Genomic DNA, 15,609 nt, shown 5'->3' with positions numbered 1-15,609 from the left:
ACCATTTTTTCTTAACCAAACTCTAATAACTAGAATTATATACATTACACTAGTTACTATTAGAGCATATATAATTCCTCAACTCTGATATTCTGTGGAGGGTGGTCCTGGGCATTTCATATCTTTACAAGACGTTTGGTCAGCATTATACCTTTTTTTTGTTCGACTATTTCATGTGTCCAGTTAGCCACAAGTTGATCACAGGGTTTTTATCCGAAGGGCCTCGCTCGCATGTTGAATGGATGGGTGCTGTGCAGCCACGTTCACTCTGAGGATGAGAAGAAGGTGAAAAGAATGGAGAACGAGAAGCCATCCATACCTGTTCTAGAGAGAGCCACCCTCTCCCAAGCCACAGGACCAAATAATACCTGTACTCTGCCCACTTTTTAAAAACAAATCTGCGTGTGTACACCTTTTACTTTATCCATTTCTGTTCAGACATTCATGATTTTTAAGTCAATGTCATTGAGGAAAATTTAGAAAAGGGAACTTTAGAAGGGAATGGGAGAAAGTAACCATGTGGTATATATCCTATTTCTATTTGTTTTTATGACTTGAAAAGCATGTGGAGGTGTCAGTGTTACCTCAGACCTCGCACCCGTACCCTGTAACCTTTGACGTTTCTCCCTAGCTGAGTCTCTCCTCGATAAGGTGTGAGTTTGTGGTGCGGGAGGAGCACCGAAAATCCAGAACCTAAAGCCGCTTGGTCTGGAGGAGAAGGATGTTACCGCGGAGTTATTTCAGAAGCGAGGCCGCCGCCGGCTGCCCGGAGCTGTCTTGCCCTCTCCGCCTCATTTCTCTCCCGCCCTCACTCTGCTCTGTTTTCACCCAAGGCTGAGCTTATAATATGTGCTCCCTCTCTTAAGCCATAGTCTCATTCTAAATTCCCCAAATAGGCTACTATTTATTAACCATAATAGGGAGAGGGTCTTTCTTTCTTTCTTTCTTTCTTTCTTTCTTTCTTTCTTTCTTTCTTTCTTTCTTTCTTTCTTTCCTTTTCTTTTCTTTTCTTTTCTTTCTTTCTTTCTCCTTTCTTTTAATTATAGTGCCTTTTAACTGTGGAAATTTTCAAAAGCTGAGGCAGGCAACTAAAGAGGGCATTTTGATTTGAGAAATTCCTCTCTTCACACCACATACAGACTCAATTCTGCTCTATTCTGCCTTTTATTTTATTTTTATTTTTTGGAGAGGGGACTAGTCCCGTTTACAACACTAAGAATCTCATCAAAGGCTTCCCGGGAGAGGGCCCAGAAGGCTTTGTAACGACCTGAATCAAGTATTAGCTCTATTCTAAAATTAATCCCCAACTCTACAAAACGTATGTCCTTGTCTCTGAAACTGTATAAAGTTGCAAGGGATTAATAGAGGGAAGGGGAGCTGGTTAGGAACTGCAGGCAGATCAGATGGTGGAGCAGGCCAAAAACAGGGTCCAGGGGCAACTGTTTATCCAAGCTTCGCTTTATCTTCCAATTCTCACAAACTCTGCATAAATGGAGTTTGAAAGAAGATAGTGAAGAAAAGATTTTAATTTGCAATTGTTTGCCTATCTTTTCGTCAGTTCAAACACAGGACCTTTAGGTCCGACACTTTTTCGTGGCAAGGCTTATACTTTGTCCCTCACAGAGAAAGCTGTCAAAATACGGCCATTTAAATAAGAACATTAAAAGGCCTGAGAGGGAGTCCCTTGACTTATGAATCCGTCCTTTACACATCATGTCTACATTCCCCAAGGGACAATTGCCTAATTTATTAGTAACTAAGGAAATAAAAATAAGTATTGAACGGACTCGTTTAGCCTCTTAGAGCTGAAGAACACCGTCCATTTACAATTGAGCTCGGAAATGAAATAATGCAAGACAGAAAAACAAAAGCTTTTCGGCGCAATAAAACCTAAACCTCCCTTCCAGCCTCGCGATATTTCACTGGCCAATCAAAACATTAAGATGTTAATGTCTTCCTTTAGTCCCACCCCCTTGGTGACCTAATTCGGTCAACCTCCGGAAGAGCGTGCTGTCTTCAATCAGGTCCGCAAAAATTATATTTAAAGGGTCGTGTCAACCCCGAACAGTCACTCCAACTGCAGCCATGTCCGGTCGCGGTAAGGGCGGGAAGGGGCTCGGCAAGGGCGGCGCCAAGCGCCACCGCAAGGTGCTGCGCGACAACATCCAGGGCATCACCAAGCCCGCCATCCGGCGCCTGGCGCGGCGCGGCGGCGTCAAGCGCATCTCCGGGCTCATCTACGAGGAGACCCGCGGGGTGCTCAAGGTCTTCCTGGAGAACGTGATCCGGGACGCCGTCACCTACACGGAGCACGCCAAGCGCAAGACGGTCACGGCCATGGACGTGGTCTACGCGCTCAAGCGCCAGGGCCGCACGCTCTATGGCTTCGGGGGCTGAGTCTGAACCCCGACTCGCTTTCTGCAGCAAAACCAAAGGCCCTTTTCAGGGCCGCCCACTCCCTCTCGGGAAGAGCTGTGCGCGATTCATGTGTTTGGCGCGCGTCCTGAGGTTTCCTTGTTTTCAATACCAGCCCGGCCTTTACCTTCTGCGGTAACTGCAGACGGGACAGAGGCTCCCCCTACCGGCCTCAGCCAGGCCGTGCGCAGGGACCCAGAATCGGCGGTTCCCTCAGCCGATCGGGAGCAGGACGGGGCTGTCGGTGGCGGGCAGGAAGCAGTCACGCAACCTACAAGGGAGGACGGAGAGGTCTGGAGGCCCCAGTTCTTTCTCTGGCAGGGACCCTGTCCGCCCTTGTCCCTGCAATAGTGTCAACCACGGGCCATTGTTCGGCCGAGGAGGCAGTCGGCCGTGAGGCAGGGCCCCGGAAATGCCACTGCGCTCGTACTTAGTTTGCGGTGAAGAGAGACTTAAACATTTACAAATTATGGAGCCTGCGAGGGTGCTGCCGGCCGCCCCCAGGCACCTAGACCGATTAAAAACTGACACTGCTTGGTGTCAGTTTTTAATCGCTGGGTGTCGATTCTTAACGTGTTTGCCCAGAACAGTGTCAGGAAGGGTCTCGCCTGTCCGCGCCCCTCAGGCATCGTGCTGAGCGCGGTTATCCACCACATCCGGTGGGCCTGGCTTTGAAATTGACTCGCCTTTGCTGGTTTCAGTTCAGGCTGGGCCCCTCCCTAAGCCGGAGGCCGCGCCGTTTGTAAGTTACGATTCACTAGACAGGAAGTCGGAGCTCTAACTCGGGTCTCTACCTCCAAGCCTCAAGGCTTAATTTTGCATCTGTGAAGAAGCGCACTCCTGGAATGACAGGCTCTAGGGCGGCTCTCTGTCCCCTCCGCCTCCCAGCTTCCCCCTCTTCTTAACTTTGCCTGCCATAAACTGAAAATTGTTCTTATTAATATTATTATTATTTATTATGGACCATTCAAACACTGAAGTATGGTAACAAAAGTCTTTAAAATATGTCCTCAGATCGAACCTATAAATTCCCTTTCGATAGTAAAACCAAAGGCCCTTTTCAGGGCCACTCCCAAAGTCGCACTGAAGGGCTCTTAGTCATTGCACAGATGTTAACTGAGCAGATAAAGTTGGAATAGCAGCTCGTGTGCGGTGGCTGGACGGTTGGTGCATTGATTTAGCAGTGTAATTCCATAACTTACCCGTGGCATCTTGCACCACGAAGGTATTAAATTTGAGGAATTTTAACAAGGCAAACGAAATAGGCCTTTAAAAGGGGGTAAAGAAAGCTAACGAGCAAATGTTTCCAACAAAATGACTGGCTTCGGAGAGAAATGTACGTATTTCGTGCATTTGGAAGCATTCCGAAGAAGGTTCTTTGGACTTAAAGGAATGACAGGTGGCACAAAGGTCCACTCCTATGGCCACAAGGCTATGTCAGTGAAGCCTCTTGGGGACAAGCTCTCAACAGCCCATACTCGATGTAATGTGACTTTAACTTGCGGAGGGTGGGATTACAGGGCCATTTTCAATTGGCTCATAGGAGGGCTTAATAGCTGTCCCCGGAATGGGAAGAAAAACCTTGGTTGGTTGATTTTGTTTTTAACCCGATGCATGCCAGGCTCTAAGAAGCTGGAGGCACAGTCTCGCCGTTGGGTGGAACCGGTTCTAGACGATTAGAGCCGGCCTGGGCCGGTCGTGGCTGGTTGCCTGGGGTGCGCTCTGAGGGTCAGAGGTCAGTCCACTGCCCACCGAGGCAGCACATTCCCGCACTGGCACAACTCCAGCCTCAAGGAAACTGGCAAGGCACGGGCTGGGGCTGATTCCGTGTTCAGTCATTTTCCATACAAGGTACAATTTTGCACTTGGCTATGTTCAAAGCCGCCTCAAATACCAAGGCCCAAAGTAGAATTAGTAACAGTATGACTTTAATACTTACGATGATCTTCAGATAAGAACGCTAAATCACAAATTAAGTGAAAACCGAAATAAACCCATTGTGTTTAAAATGAGAAGCATGCTTTACCTCAGACGCTGAACGTTTCCTAATGTGAGCAATTTTTTGCCATTTACAAATGTTCGATTCGGATGCTAACGGCAGCCTCCGACATTCCCATGCAGGCTTTGGCATTGTTCATCCTGTGGAGCACGATCCATAAGCTTTTCATAAATAAAATACATAGAATTACAATTATATTAATCACCTTACCAATGTTTTAAAATATGTGCTTCTTAACATAACATCTGGTACCTACAGCACTTTGGAAATAAGGATAAACAGCGACAGCTGTAAGCAAAGTATTTGTGATTCTATTAGCCAGTCACACTCCGTATAAAATCTTCAAAGATTAAAATAGTTGTTGAAAAATTTCCCTTTGATCCAAATTCTGACATTGGTTTCTATAGACTACTACAAAGTCCGCAGACACCCCAGTTAAAGAACTATCTCATTAGGGTGACAGCATTGAAGTGTAAAATGGAACGTGGCACTTGAAAATAAAACCACTAAGGTATGTTTGGGCGCCAGCTGGCATCCACACCTGCATAAAACAATGGTATGCCTAGAAAAGTACTTAAGGTGCTTGCACGCGCGACATGTGCCCTATTATTAGAGGACAATCTAGCTTTTGACTTGGCTGATACCTGACAAAAACATCTGAATTTTCGTAGACTTGTACACGTGCGTGACACTATTTCATCACAAGCTTTCTTGTTAGTAGGCAATGTAGACCTACGGTATGGTCGTATAAAATTCTCGAAGCTTCCAGTGCTACGCCATTTTATGATTGCTTGGGTGGCTCTTAAAAGAGCCTTTGGGTTCTCTGAAAATTGGCCTTTCAGGTTTACTTCTTAGGCGCCGTCTTCCTGGGGTTGGTTCTCTGCTTGCTCAGCTTGGCCCTGCCGGCAGCGGACTTCCCCGCCCTGGCCTTGGCCGGGCTCTGCCGCGGCGGCTTGCCCTTGGCTCCTGCAGCCCTCCTGCCCGCCCTGTCGACTTTTGAGGCGGTCGTCGTCCTCGGCTTCCGCGCCCTTTTGGTGGCCTTGGTGCTCTTCGGAGACTTCGACTCCCTGGACAAGACCAGCTTCTTGGCCTTGGCAGAAGCGGCCTTCTTGCCCTTGCGCTTGGCGGGCTCGGGGGCCGCCTTCTTGCTGAGCTTGAAGGAGCCCGAGGCGCCGGTGCCCTTGGTCTGCACCAGGGTGCCCTTGCTCACCAGGCTCTTGAGGCCCAGCTTGATGCGGCTGTTATTCTTCTCCACGTCGTAGCCGGCGGCCGCCAGCGCCTTCTTGAGCGCGGCCAGCGACATGCCCGCCCGCTCGTGGGACGCCGAGAGGGCCTCGGTGATCAGCTTGGACACTGAGGGGCTGGGAGCCTTGCGAGCGAGGCCCACCTGCTTCTTCCCTCGCTTCTTGGCGGGAGGCCTCTCCATAGACACTGGGCCAAGCTCTGCGGGGGCCGCAGGCACCGTCTCGGACATCACAGGGCACACGACCAGGAGGTAGGAGGCGTAAAGCCCCGCCGGCCCGGCCTTATATAGGGCACGGCGCGCTGTGATTGGTGCGTCGCCCGGGCGCCGCCCCGCCCCTTGGGGGAGGAGCATTTGTGTTTGTTTTCCCCCCAAAACTTGAAGCCCACAAATATCGTCTGCGCAGAACCGCCCAGATTCCACTCCCGGATGATCCGTGGAGACCTGGGCTTCACGTGCCTTTTCACCTTTTAATGGAAAATAACCTGGAATGCTGAAACTTCTCGATAAAGCACTTGATTTTCAGTGAAATTCGAGGAGAAGAACAAAACTTCCTTTTTTTCTTGTAAATTTAAAAGTAATTTTTAGCAGGAGACTCACTTCACCTCTTCCGAGTGGTCTTCTAAAGAGTTGGCTTCCAATCGGTGGAGAAAATAAATTAGTCACGCCCTGATTTTCATCGAAAACTATTTGTGTGCGTGAGGGAAGTAACACATCTCTGAGATGTCTCGCTGCGGACTTAGAAGACACATGTAGGATCGTCTGACGTGCAGGTGCGATCTTACTAGGATAAATACAACCTAACAAAGCAAATCTGCAGACTGCGGGTTGCTCGTGACTGACGACCCCCCACCCCTAGCCTCTGCAGCTTGATAGGGATGAATAAGCAGCATAGATTTCACACATAACATCTGTTTGTCCAAATCAGGTCGCCCTCATGGAGGATGTCCTCAACTGAGTATTGCTTCTGGTTTCGCTAATTAAACCCTCCTTCCTCCCCTCTCCCCCTCCCACCTCCAAAGACACACAGAGAACAGACACGGTCCCTCCCTCAGGTAACTTAAATATGAGGCGGAACCCCTGGCCTGACGGGCTCAGCAGGAACCACAGACACAGGACTGGGCTGGCAAGCGCCTCTGCAGGGCTGTGGGCATTGGGATAGTGTCCAGGATGCTTCTCTGCAGAGCAGTATAGTGTGGCCAGAGCCCAGGGTTCAGCAGAGGAAAACCCTACCAGGACCATCTTGCGAAGATCCCCAAATCCTGCCTGAGAAATTTGTCAGTTATTCTGCAGGCGGGGAGCCACCTGAGGTGTTGAAGGAGAGAGTCTGGGTGTTGCTAGTGCAGTTGCCCTGTCGCCGGAGCCAGGCCAGTCCTCCTCGTGGAGTGGTTAGGAACCTCATAAGAGAGAATGTAGGTAAAAGTAGCTTCAAATGAACACTGCCCAGTGCAGTTTGTTATTCCAGCCAAGTCCTGGGCAGAGGAAGCACCTGTTAATATTAGGGCTTTTAAAAAATCTTAACCTCGGATCCTTGTTATTTTTCGTACAGCGCTCTCCCACGGAACAGCTGCAATCACGTCCCTCTCTAGCAGCGGGTTGTTGCTTATGAGGTCGTGGCTAATAAAAACGTGGGGGGCGGGAAATCACCCTCGCAAATAATGAAAGAAATGAAATTTCAAAAAAAAATTTTTCTTTTGGCCTATCTAGTTAACAGTAATTAAAAAAAAAAAATCCTCCATGTAAATATGAGTGCTGTAACACAGGAATTTTTATGTTACATTGGAATTATAAATTGGCATGGCCCTTCTGGATAGCAATTGGTAATGTATATATTAAGAACCTTAAAAATGGTTATGCCTTGTGATCTAGCATTTCTACTACTTCTATAAGTCTATCCTAAGGAAATAATCAAATATTCAAAGACTTATATACAAAGATGTGAGGTTTGCATGACTTATAATACATAAAATGGAACTAATCTAAACAGCCAATAACTGAGGACTAATGACATAAGTAATAATACATCTACAAAAAATTGACTCTAACCATCTTACCTAGAAAATTTTGTACGTGTATATACATATATGTTATATATGTGCATGTATATATATCATGATACCTATGCTTGCTTTGTATATGGTATATACTCATTATAAGTGTAACATGTATACATTGACATATATCCACATATTCATATGTGTCACATACACATAAAAAGGAGACATTTTTAGGAGTTATTTTATTCTTCTTTATATATTTCTCTTTTACAAAATTATACAATGACATTTAATATTTTTATGCTCAGAGAAAAAAATGTTTTAGCCAGGTTCTTATTGATCCTTCCACGATTGTTAAAAATATCTATCACGTGCAACTGGTTTCCCTTGAGATGCAGCCGTGTCCAGCAGTAACCAGTGGTGGGAAAAGACATGTCTAAAACCCACTTGCTCCTCCTGTGAAAAGAGAGGGAGACTGATTGACTCCTACAATTCACCAGAAACCTCACTTGTATGTGACTCTGACAACAGCAGCAATAGCAGCGATGGCTTGTGCTCACTGGGCTTTGTTTTGTGCCAGGCGGTGTTTTCAGCACCCGCGTTATGTGGCACCTCCCTTCATTCTCCCTGATTCCCAGATGGGGACACGCAGTCTCGGAGAGGTTGGGTCTCCCAGGTGACACAGCTGTTGGATGGTTAACCACACCCTCTGACATTTGAGTCTTAAGTAAAGGGCGACTGTGATCTCGCTGGTGTCCTGTAACTTACATTTGAGCTAAGTCTGAAGGGTGAGTAGGGACTTGTCAGGTGAGGAAAGGGGGTTGGGGCGTTTAACCGAGGAGCCACAGCGACAGGCGGAGCGCCCTGAGGTGACCCTCGCAGAACTGCCTGTGAGGGACCAGGACAAGTTGAAGAGTTCAAGCTCGTGGAGCAGCCATAGCGGTTCCCAGAAGCCTCCCCTCAGTCTAGTGCTTGTCCCCCTGGGCGGCTGGCAGATGACATCATTCCACTCTCTTTTTAAAACAAGTCGAATGGAAATCTGGAGGAACTGTATCCAAACCAATGCTTAATTTATGTCTTGGGGTGTTATCAAATGCGTTTTTTTCCTCCTTCTTTTGACAAGCAAGCAAAGGCAAACCTGATTTTATTTTAACAGATATTATCTTCCAGCAAACGTCGACCGTCTCGAGGTTTTCACGGCAGAATCCGGATCCACGAAGCCCCCACCCCCTCCGCCTGCACCCCCATGCTCAGCATTTGTTCTCGGCTCCCGCTCGCAACCCCCCCGCTGCCACAGCGCCCTCCCTCGTCCAGCTCTGGTTCGTTTCGTTTGCTCTTCGTGGCGCTCGGCTGCTCACAGACCAGATATCTTGCTAACTTACCGTGTTTTCTACATTTTACTCTACTGGAGCCCAGCTCCCCGAGGAAAGGACTGAGTGCTTGTAAAGTTCCCCGAGTATGAACACAAGCGCTTGGTGCACAGCAGGCATTCAAACGATTTATCGAATGAGTTATTAATTCAATTCTTGCTGTGCACATACTGTGTACCAGGTTTAGCAACGGCCCCTGTGGATACTGTGGTGACCAAATCAGAGCTCAGAGCCTATTGGGGTGACACCTAGACAAGCGATGACTATCAAGTGCAAACTGCTGAGGTCACACAGATCGACTGGGAGGAGCTGGTCGGAGAAATCCCGTGGGGAAGGTGACAACCAAGCAGATGCCTGCGGGATGAGTGGGAGTGTCTTGGCAGGAAGGAGGGGGCATCAGAGGCAGAGGGCCAGCATGGGTGGGAGGCAGGAGGCCGGGGAAAGCAAGGTGTGGGCCAACTGGGCTGCGGAACATGAGAGAGGGGGGAGCGAAAGAGGCCACAGACCACGGGGCGGTAAAGTCCCGTCGAACCGTGTGCCCGGGACTTGGAGATCCCCGAAGGCAGAGCTCGTCCAGGCCTCTTCCAGAGGCCGTACTTGGCCATCATGCGGCGATGCCGTGCGGCTTCTGGGGGGTGTTTCACTGAACCCTCAGCCCGTCTCCCTGAGTGAGTCTGACCACCCTGCTGTTCAGAGGGGTAGGACTGTCAGAGGAACTCAAAGGCGTCTACTTAACTATTCGCACATCGTGTACTCGTGTATAAGTGAGTCTAGCAATAGATTCATTTTGTCCAACAAAGTCTAAAAAGATAATTTATAGAACAGGAAGAGGAGAGAGCAAGTCTGCGGACTGGCTAGGAGCTGCAGGATCGTGGCCGTGCGTTATCTTCAGGAGAAAGGGGCTCAGTATGGAACATCTGTTCTTGCAAAGACCAAAGACGACTTTTAAGGAAAATGATTAGTGCTTCTCTAAAAACTCTCAAGGTTGTCTGGGGAGCATTTGTGGCTGGCTGACTGGGTCACCTGCCATCGGCACCCCCGCCGTGAGTCAGCATTTCCTGACCATATGCGACATCGGTTTCTCAACTCCTCGACGTTGGTCTCATAACCAAGTGGGTGTAGCCATGTGGGTTTCGGTCTCCCCTCTGTCACTTTTAGTCTTCTGCATGTTAGAGGGAGGAGGAGGGCAGAAAAGTCACGAGGCCAATCGCAAATATAATAACTATTTGAAATCCACATTAGTTCAGCATATAATTTATAATCGTAAAATTTTAAATAAAGTAATGTTAACTTATCTAACCAGTAAACCTAGTAAAAAAAAAATCAATAAATTCAAATTAATTCGTTCTTTTAGAAAATAAACTCCAGACTCGCATAAACTAAAATATTGTCCTAACATTATCTTCTCACTATGACAACAATGAAGAAAAAGACATAGAGCTATTTTTAAAGCAAAACTAAGCCTGTGAATTTGTCCAGAAAGTTATCTTGATTAGAAATATGTGATTTTTTTCTCTATAAAATTACAAACCACAAATTAAAAATGTGAAGTTGTTTCAAATAGTGGAGTAGCTCTGGTTGGTTTCTTATTAAACTATTACTTGTTAATATCTGCTACATGTTAGCTAAGACCGCTAATCAAACTCACAGTTAAACGTCTTTTTTTTCACTAAGTTACAATTTAAAGAGGTAGCACATTTAGGGCATCGGGAGAATTCTGATTTTTATTTGACTTTCTCTTATTTTAAAGTGATGTGTTTCTCAGTCTTTATATAAGCCATTTAAGATTTAAGTTTACATCTTAATTCATTAATTTCCTGCTGAGGTAAACGATTGGCTCCAAATTATTTGTACTCAGAAAACAGGAAATATTCTCAATCCTCGTGCAAGTCAGAGGAGCTAATTGTGAAAATGGGACAAAATTTAGAATAGATAACGACAGAGGCACAGAACTAAGTATGTCGGTCAGTTAAAGACACAAAGACATGTAATTGCTATCAGAGGTCTCTCAGGAGCATCCTTGCTGAGAATCTGGGGAAATTCTGATGCCCTCCCCCCCGCCCGAAGATTGGTAGGCATTCTAGTGTCCACTGCCACATGCCCCACCGTAAACTCGGTAAGTTTTAGAAACTATTAAATGTTTGTTCCGAATGGCATTGAAAGCCATCTCTTTTTTATCTGACTCAATAGTCCGAGTTATAACGACGTGTTTCTCCTCTTTAACCTTACTTAAAGGGCCTGAAGGGACAATAATTTAGAATTATCGAATCGTAAGCTTCGGAGGCCTCGGCGTCTTCAGCAATGAAAGATACAGGACAGTGCATGCTGGAGAGTTTGTTTCCTTGTTTTCTGTCTTGTCCTAAGTCTCCTCTTAGGCCTAATATGTTAAACAGAAAACCTACAGTCCCCAAATAGCCTCGCTCATGCTTAAAGCCCAAGATGCCTCACCTAGATATGACACCTAATGTGAGGGTGGTTTCCACCTCTCTCCCCAGAAACACCTTAATCAGTCTGGAATTTCCTGGTCAGCACTAGTGAGGGGAACTTGCCTGGTAAGAGGCCCTGCCTTCCTGTAACGGAAGGAGCCCTTGCCCGACATCACCCACTCTTAACTTCTTAGTCCCACCCTCCTTCTATGTAAAAACTTTCCACTTTGTACAACGCATCCAAGCCCCTCCTAGTTGCTAAATGGGATGCTGCCAGATTCATAAGTTGCTTAATAAAAACAATTAGATCTTCAAATTTATCAGATAATTTTGTTTTTTAACAATGTCGAAAGTTATAGGCAGCCATTTCACGTTTGTATCATCTTTGAGGCTGGAATGCCATTTCGCAGATGGGGATTCAGAAAGAGCCACCCCAAGATGTGCCTCTGTGTATGTGATTGTTTTGAAATAGAGGCAACATTATCCAGGTTGCAAGAGAAATTTATTGTCTCCCTGCCCCAACTACCTGGAATAACTTGAATTAGAGGCTTGCACATAATAAGAGATTATCAGAGATAACCTTCTGACCCACCTACGGCTATATGGCAGGGACACTGTTTACTAAGCATTTCCTCTTGTTATCATCCTTTGAAGCCCATACCGCACCTTACCTCATCCCCAGCTCAGGACGTCTTAGGAAGCCATGTTCCCTTTCTGCCTTTTCATCTCCTGCATGTGAGGTCTCTGACTCACCTGTTTACAGGGTTCCTGTATATATATATAGGTATTAAGATTGGTCATTTTCTCCTGCTAATCTGCCTCATTATTACACCAGTCAAGAGAACCTTGAGAGAGAAGTCTCTTCCTCCCCTGCACAGACACCAAGAACTATTTGGACTCATAGTTTGAGTAAATATGAAAAAAGTTTGAAAGGAGACTCTTTAATTACAGGAAGCTTCAGGACACAAACACCGAACAGCAGATCCCAACACAGGCCAGAAAGGAAAAGGGGAAGGTTGTCACATTGGCACAGTAAATCTGTCCTAAGGTGAAATTTTCCATTTCCCTACATCAACGCAGAAAGAGCTTCAGTATCAAACTCTGAAAATGCGTTCTGGATTAAATTCCGTGGCGGACTTTCTCTTCCACCTTAGACTCCGCCAGTGGCAAAGATCACACTTGCATAATAAAGGAACAAAGTCCTTTCACGGTTTTTTTTTTTTTGCCTGAGGCAAAGATGGAAGGTAATAGGAGAGGGTGGAGTTTCCCAGCCCCCAAACTGACTAATTAGGCCTGTGCACTTCTCTAATTAAGGTTCAATACTTTGCCCCACCTCCATAATGCAAATTAAGTAACTAATTACAGCTCTCTTACGGGAGAGGTGGGTGGCTCTGAAAAGAGCCTTTGGGGTCAGCGGCAAAGCCGCTCAGGAACGCGTCTACTTGGAGCTGGTGTACTTGGTGACGGCCTTGGTGCCCTCGGACACGGCGTGCTTGGCCAGCTCCCCGGGCAGCAGCAGGCGCACGGCCGTCTGGATCTCCCGCGACGTGATGGTCGAGCGCTTGTTGTAATGCGCCAGGCGCGACGCCTCGCCCGCGATGCGCTCGAAGATGTCGTTGACGAACGAGTTCATGATGCCCATGGCCTTGGACGAGATGCCGGTGTCGGGGTGCACCTGCTTCAGCACCTTGTACACGTACACCGAGTAGCTCTCCTTGCGGCTGCGCTTGCGCTTCTTGCCGTCCTTCTTCTGCGCCTTGGTCACCGCCTTCTTGGAGCCCTTCTTCGGGGCGGGCGCCGACTTGGCTGGTTCAGGCATTTTGAAATGTCAAAATACTAGGAAAAAAACAAAAGTGTGGACCGGATTTCGGCTACTTATAGGGCCTTTATGCTAATGAGGGATGCAGAGAGCCTTGTAGTTCATTGGAAAACCAACGCCACGGCTGTCATCCAGGGGCCGAACTATGCAAATGAGGTATGGAAATAAAGCTTTTCTATTGGCTAGTTGCCCGAGTCTCTGATTAGCCAATCATACTAGCCGATTTAGTGCCCAGGAACTGCCTATAAAGGCAGCAGTGTGCTCCCTACTCCCAGAAGCGATCTGTTTGGGCGAGTCCCCGGTTTTCCTTTTGGAGGGGTTCCTTCGTTGTTTGCGATGTCTGGACGTGGCAAGCAAGGGGGTAAGGCGCGCGCTAAGGCGAAATCTCGGTCCTCGCGGGCCGGGCTGCAGTTCCCCGTGGGCCGCGTGCACCGCCTGCTGCGCAAGGGCAACTACGCGGAGCGGGTGGGCGCCGGCGCGCCCGTGTACCTGGCGGCCGTGCTGGAGTACCTTACGGCCGAGATCCTGGAGCTGGCGGGCAACGCGGCGCGCGACAACAAGAAGACGCGCATCATCCCGCGCCACCTGCAGCTGGCCATCCGCAACGACGAGGAGCTCAACAAGCTGCTGGGCAAGGTGACGATCGCGCAGGGCGGCGTGCTGCCCAACATCCAGGCCGTGCTGCTGCCCAAGAAGACCGAGAGCCACCACAAGGCCAAGGGCAAGTGATCTGACAAGCATCTGAGTTTCCACAAACGCTCTAAAACCCAAAGGCTCTTTTCAGAGCCCCCACTATCTCAAAAGAAGAGCTAGTATCACTTGGCTAAAGGAAGAAAACACAAGGTAAGCTAATTTTTTCCAAGCCGTAGCAATACAAAGATTCTAGGTCTTTAGGAAAGGCTCATGGTGTTCCTACACATCAGGCTACCTCTAAGAAGTGAATTTGTTTGACGCTGGCGTGTATAGTGACACCATTACAACATTTTAGTCGCGTGATCTGGCTCGGGGGGCGGGGGAAATGGGTTAACTGCAGAGCTATACTGGGAGATCAATTCGAGATTGCCTTGCGGATTACTCGGATGATCTTAAAGGCAAACTTCCCGAGCGGGTTTTGTAACCTCCCTGCCCTGTGCCCTGAGGGCGCTAGGCTCTCAGCTCGCGCTGACATGCAAAGACCTGTCTGAAGTCTGGACGGTTGAAAAGGGCCTCTGAAAGTTCGAGTCCCGGGGTGATTGGCGGCAGGTTCGGACACAGACTGAACGTAGGCTTGGAGTGCTGTCCCCCACTTAACCGATTGTGAGACTGGAGCCAGTTTCGAGCCTCTGGTACTCAGTTCTGTCATGTGTAAATTGGAGGCAGGTCGATGGTGTCTTATACCAGCATTCAACAAATTATACAAACAGTACTATGTTGCAAGAGGCTCTAACACCTCCGTTCCGGATGCAGCCGGAAATGGTCGACTAGGGCCTTAGGCCTTCCCTAGACATTGCTGCCAGCGATCTGGCCTCCAAAAGTGGCGCTCTGGGACCACGCAAAAATCCTAACGCCCTATTTGCCAGTGTTGAGTCTCACCGCGGTATTCCAGTGGCTGACCTGTCCCGCGCTCCCTGCAAGCACCAGAGAGAGGCAGCGGACGCTCTGGGAGTTTGGCGAAGGCAAAGTGGCGGAAACAGAAGGGAGCGCCCGGATGGCCACACGTAAGTTTCCCGAGGGTTTTTGGGGGGTTCAGTGGGCAGCCAGAGTGAATGGTCAGACCGGGGGAAGGTCGGGCCAGGTCCTGCGGGGAGGACCGGGTCCTTCCGCCCAGCATTTCTTGTGCGTTGGCGAATTTGGGGTCCTCGGGTGGGAACTGCGTCACGTGAGCCTTAGGATCCTTTTCACGTGAGCCTTAGGATCCTTTTCATTAACCGCTCAGGTGGCCCTTGAAGCCCGCCCAGCGCTCGGGAGCGTGAGACGGCTCCAGGCTCAGCTCGCCCCGCCCCCGCCCCCGCGCGTCTCGCTCGCCCAGCGGCGAAGGACCCCGCGCAGTGTGCGGCTCCGCAGTTGGCACGCGCGGAGCTCAGGCGCCGTGGCGGACGCCCACCCAGCTCTCCCTGCGTGCCCGGGGCGTTTCCCCGCGCTGCCAGCAGGCTCGGAGGTGAGTACGGTCCCTGTCCCGATTTTAAAGCCGAGGAAAGGAGCGCGGAGCGCCGACAACTTGCCTGAGCGCCAAGGCCCGGGGCGATGGCGCCTCTCCCCGCTGGCTGTTCTGGCACCATCGCTCCCTGAGAGGTTACCGCCGGGATAACGGAGCCAGTGAAACTCCGGCACGGAACGGGTTAACTTGTCCGCAGCCCAGGA

The 15,609-nt window shown here is 48.8% G+C and overlaps 4 protein-coding genes across 4 annotated transcripts; 2 read left to right on the top strand and 2 right to left on the bottom strand.

Moving 5' to 3' along the window:
• Positions 1–2,069: 2,069 nt before the first annotated feature.
• Positions 2,070–2,447, top strand: LOC120606195 (histone H4). Its single transcript, XM_039867371.1, has one exon. The coding sequence runs from the start codon at positions 2,086–2,088 to the stop codon at positions 2,395–2,397; it is 312 nt and encodes a 103-aa protein (XP_039723305.1). The 5' UTR covers positions 2,070–2,085; the 3' UTR covers positions 2,398–2,447.
• Positions 2,448–5,208: 2,761 nt separating this feature from the next.
• On the bottom strand, positions 5,209–5,925 carry H1-6 (H1.6 linker histone, cluster member). The gene has a single exon (XM_039867324.1). The coding sequence runs from the start codon at positions 5,886–5,888 to the stop codon at positions 5,259–5,261; it is 630 nt and encodes a 209-aa protein (XP_039723258.1). The 5' UTR covers positions 5,889–5,925; the 3' UTR covers positions 5,209–5,258.
• Positions 5,926–8,987: 3,062 nt separating this feature from the next.
• On the top strand, positions 8,988–14,055 carry LOC120606172 (histone H2A type 1). Its single transcript, XM_039867347.1, has 2 exons — positions 8,988–8,993; positions 13,548–14,055. The coding sequence occupies exon 2, from the start codon at positions 13,606–13,608 to the stop codon at positions 13,996–13,998; it is 393 nt and encodes a 130-aa protein (XP_039723281.1). The 5' UTR covers positions 8,988–8,993; positions 13,548–13,605; the 3' UTR covers positions 13,999–14,055.
• LOC120606185 (histone H2B type 1-C/E/F/G/I) lies at positions 12,833–13,299 on the bottom strand. The gene has a single exon (XM_039867362.1). It carries the CDS (start codon positions 13,267–13,269, stop codon positions 12,889–12,891), a length of 381 nt encoding a protein of 126 aa, XP_039723296.1. The 5' UTR covers positions 13,270–13,299; the 3' UTR covers positions 12,833–12,888.
• Positions 14,056–15,609: the final 1,554 nt, after the last annotated feature.

The sequence above is a fragment of the Pteropus medius genome, unplaced genomic scaffold, assembly GCF_902729225.1.
Source record: "Pteropus medius unplaced genomic scaffold, Ma_sr-lr_union100, whole genome shotgun sequence".
NCBI lineage: Eukaryota > Metazoa > Chordata > Mammalia > Chiroptera > Pteropodidae > Pteropus > Pteropus medius.
This window is presented reverse-complemented; position numbering and strand designations above follow the sequence as displayed.

Bases quoted from the DNA above. Each gene is read 5' to 3' on its own strand.
- LOC120606195 (XM_039867371.1), top strand. From the start codon at position 2,086: ATGTCCGGTCGCGGTAAGGGCGGGAAGGGGCTCGGCAAGGGCGGCGCC.
- H1-6 (XM_039867324.1), bottom strand. From the start codon at position 5,888: ATGTCCGAGACGGTGCCTGCGGCCCCCGCAGAGCTTGGCCCAGTGTCT.
- LOC120606185 (XM_039867362.1), bottom strand. From the start codon at position 13,269: ATGCCTGAACCAGCCAAGTCGGCGCCCGCCCCGAAGAAGGGCTCCAAG.
- LOC120606172 (XM_039867347.1), top strand. From the start codon at position 13,606: ATGTCTGGACGTGGCAAGCAAGGGGGTAAGGCGCGCGCTAAGGCGAAA.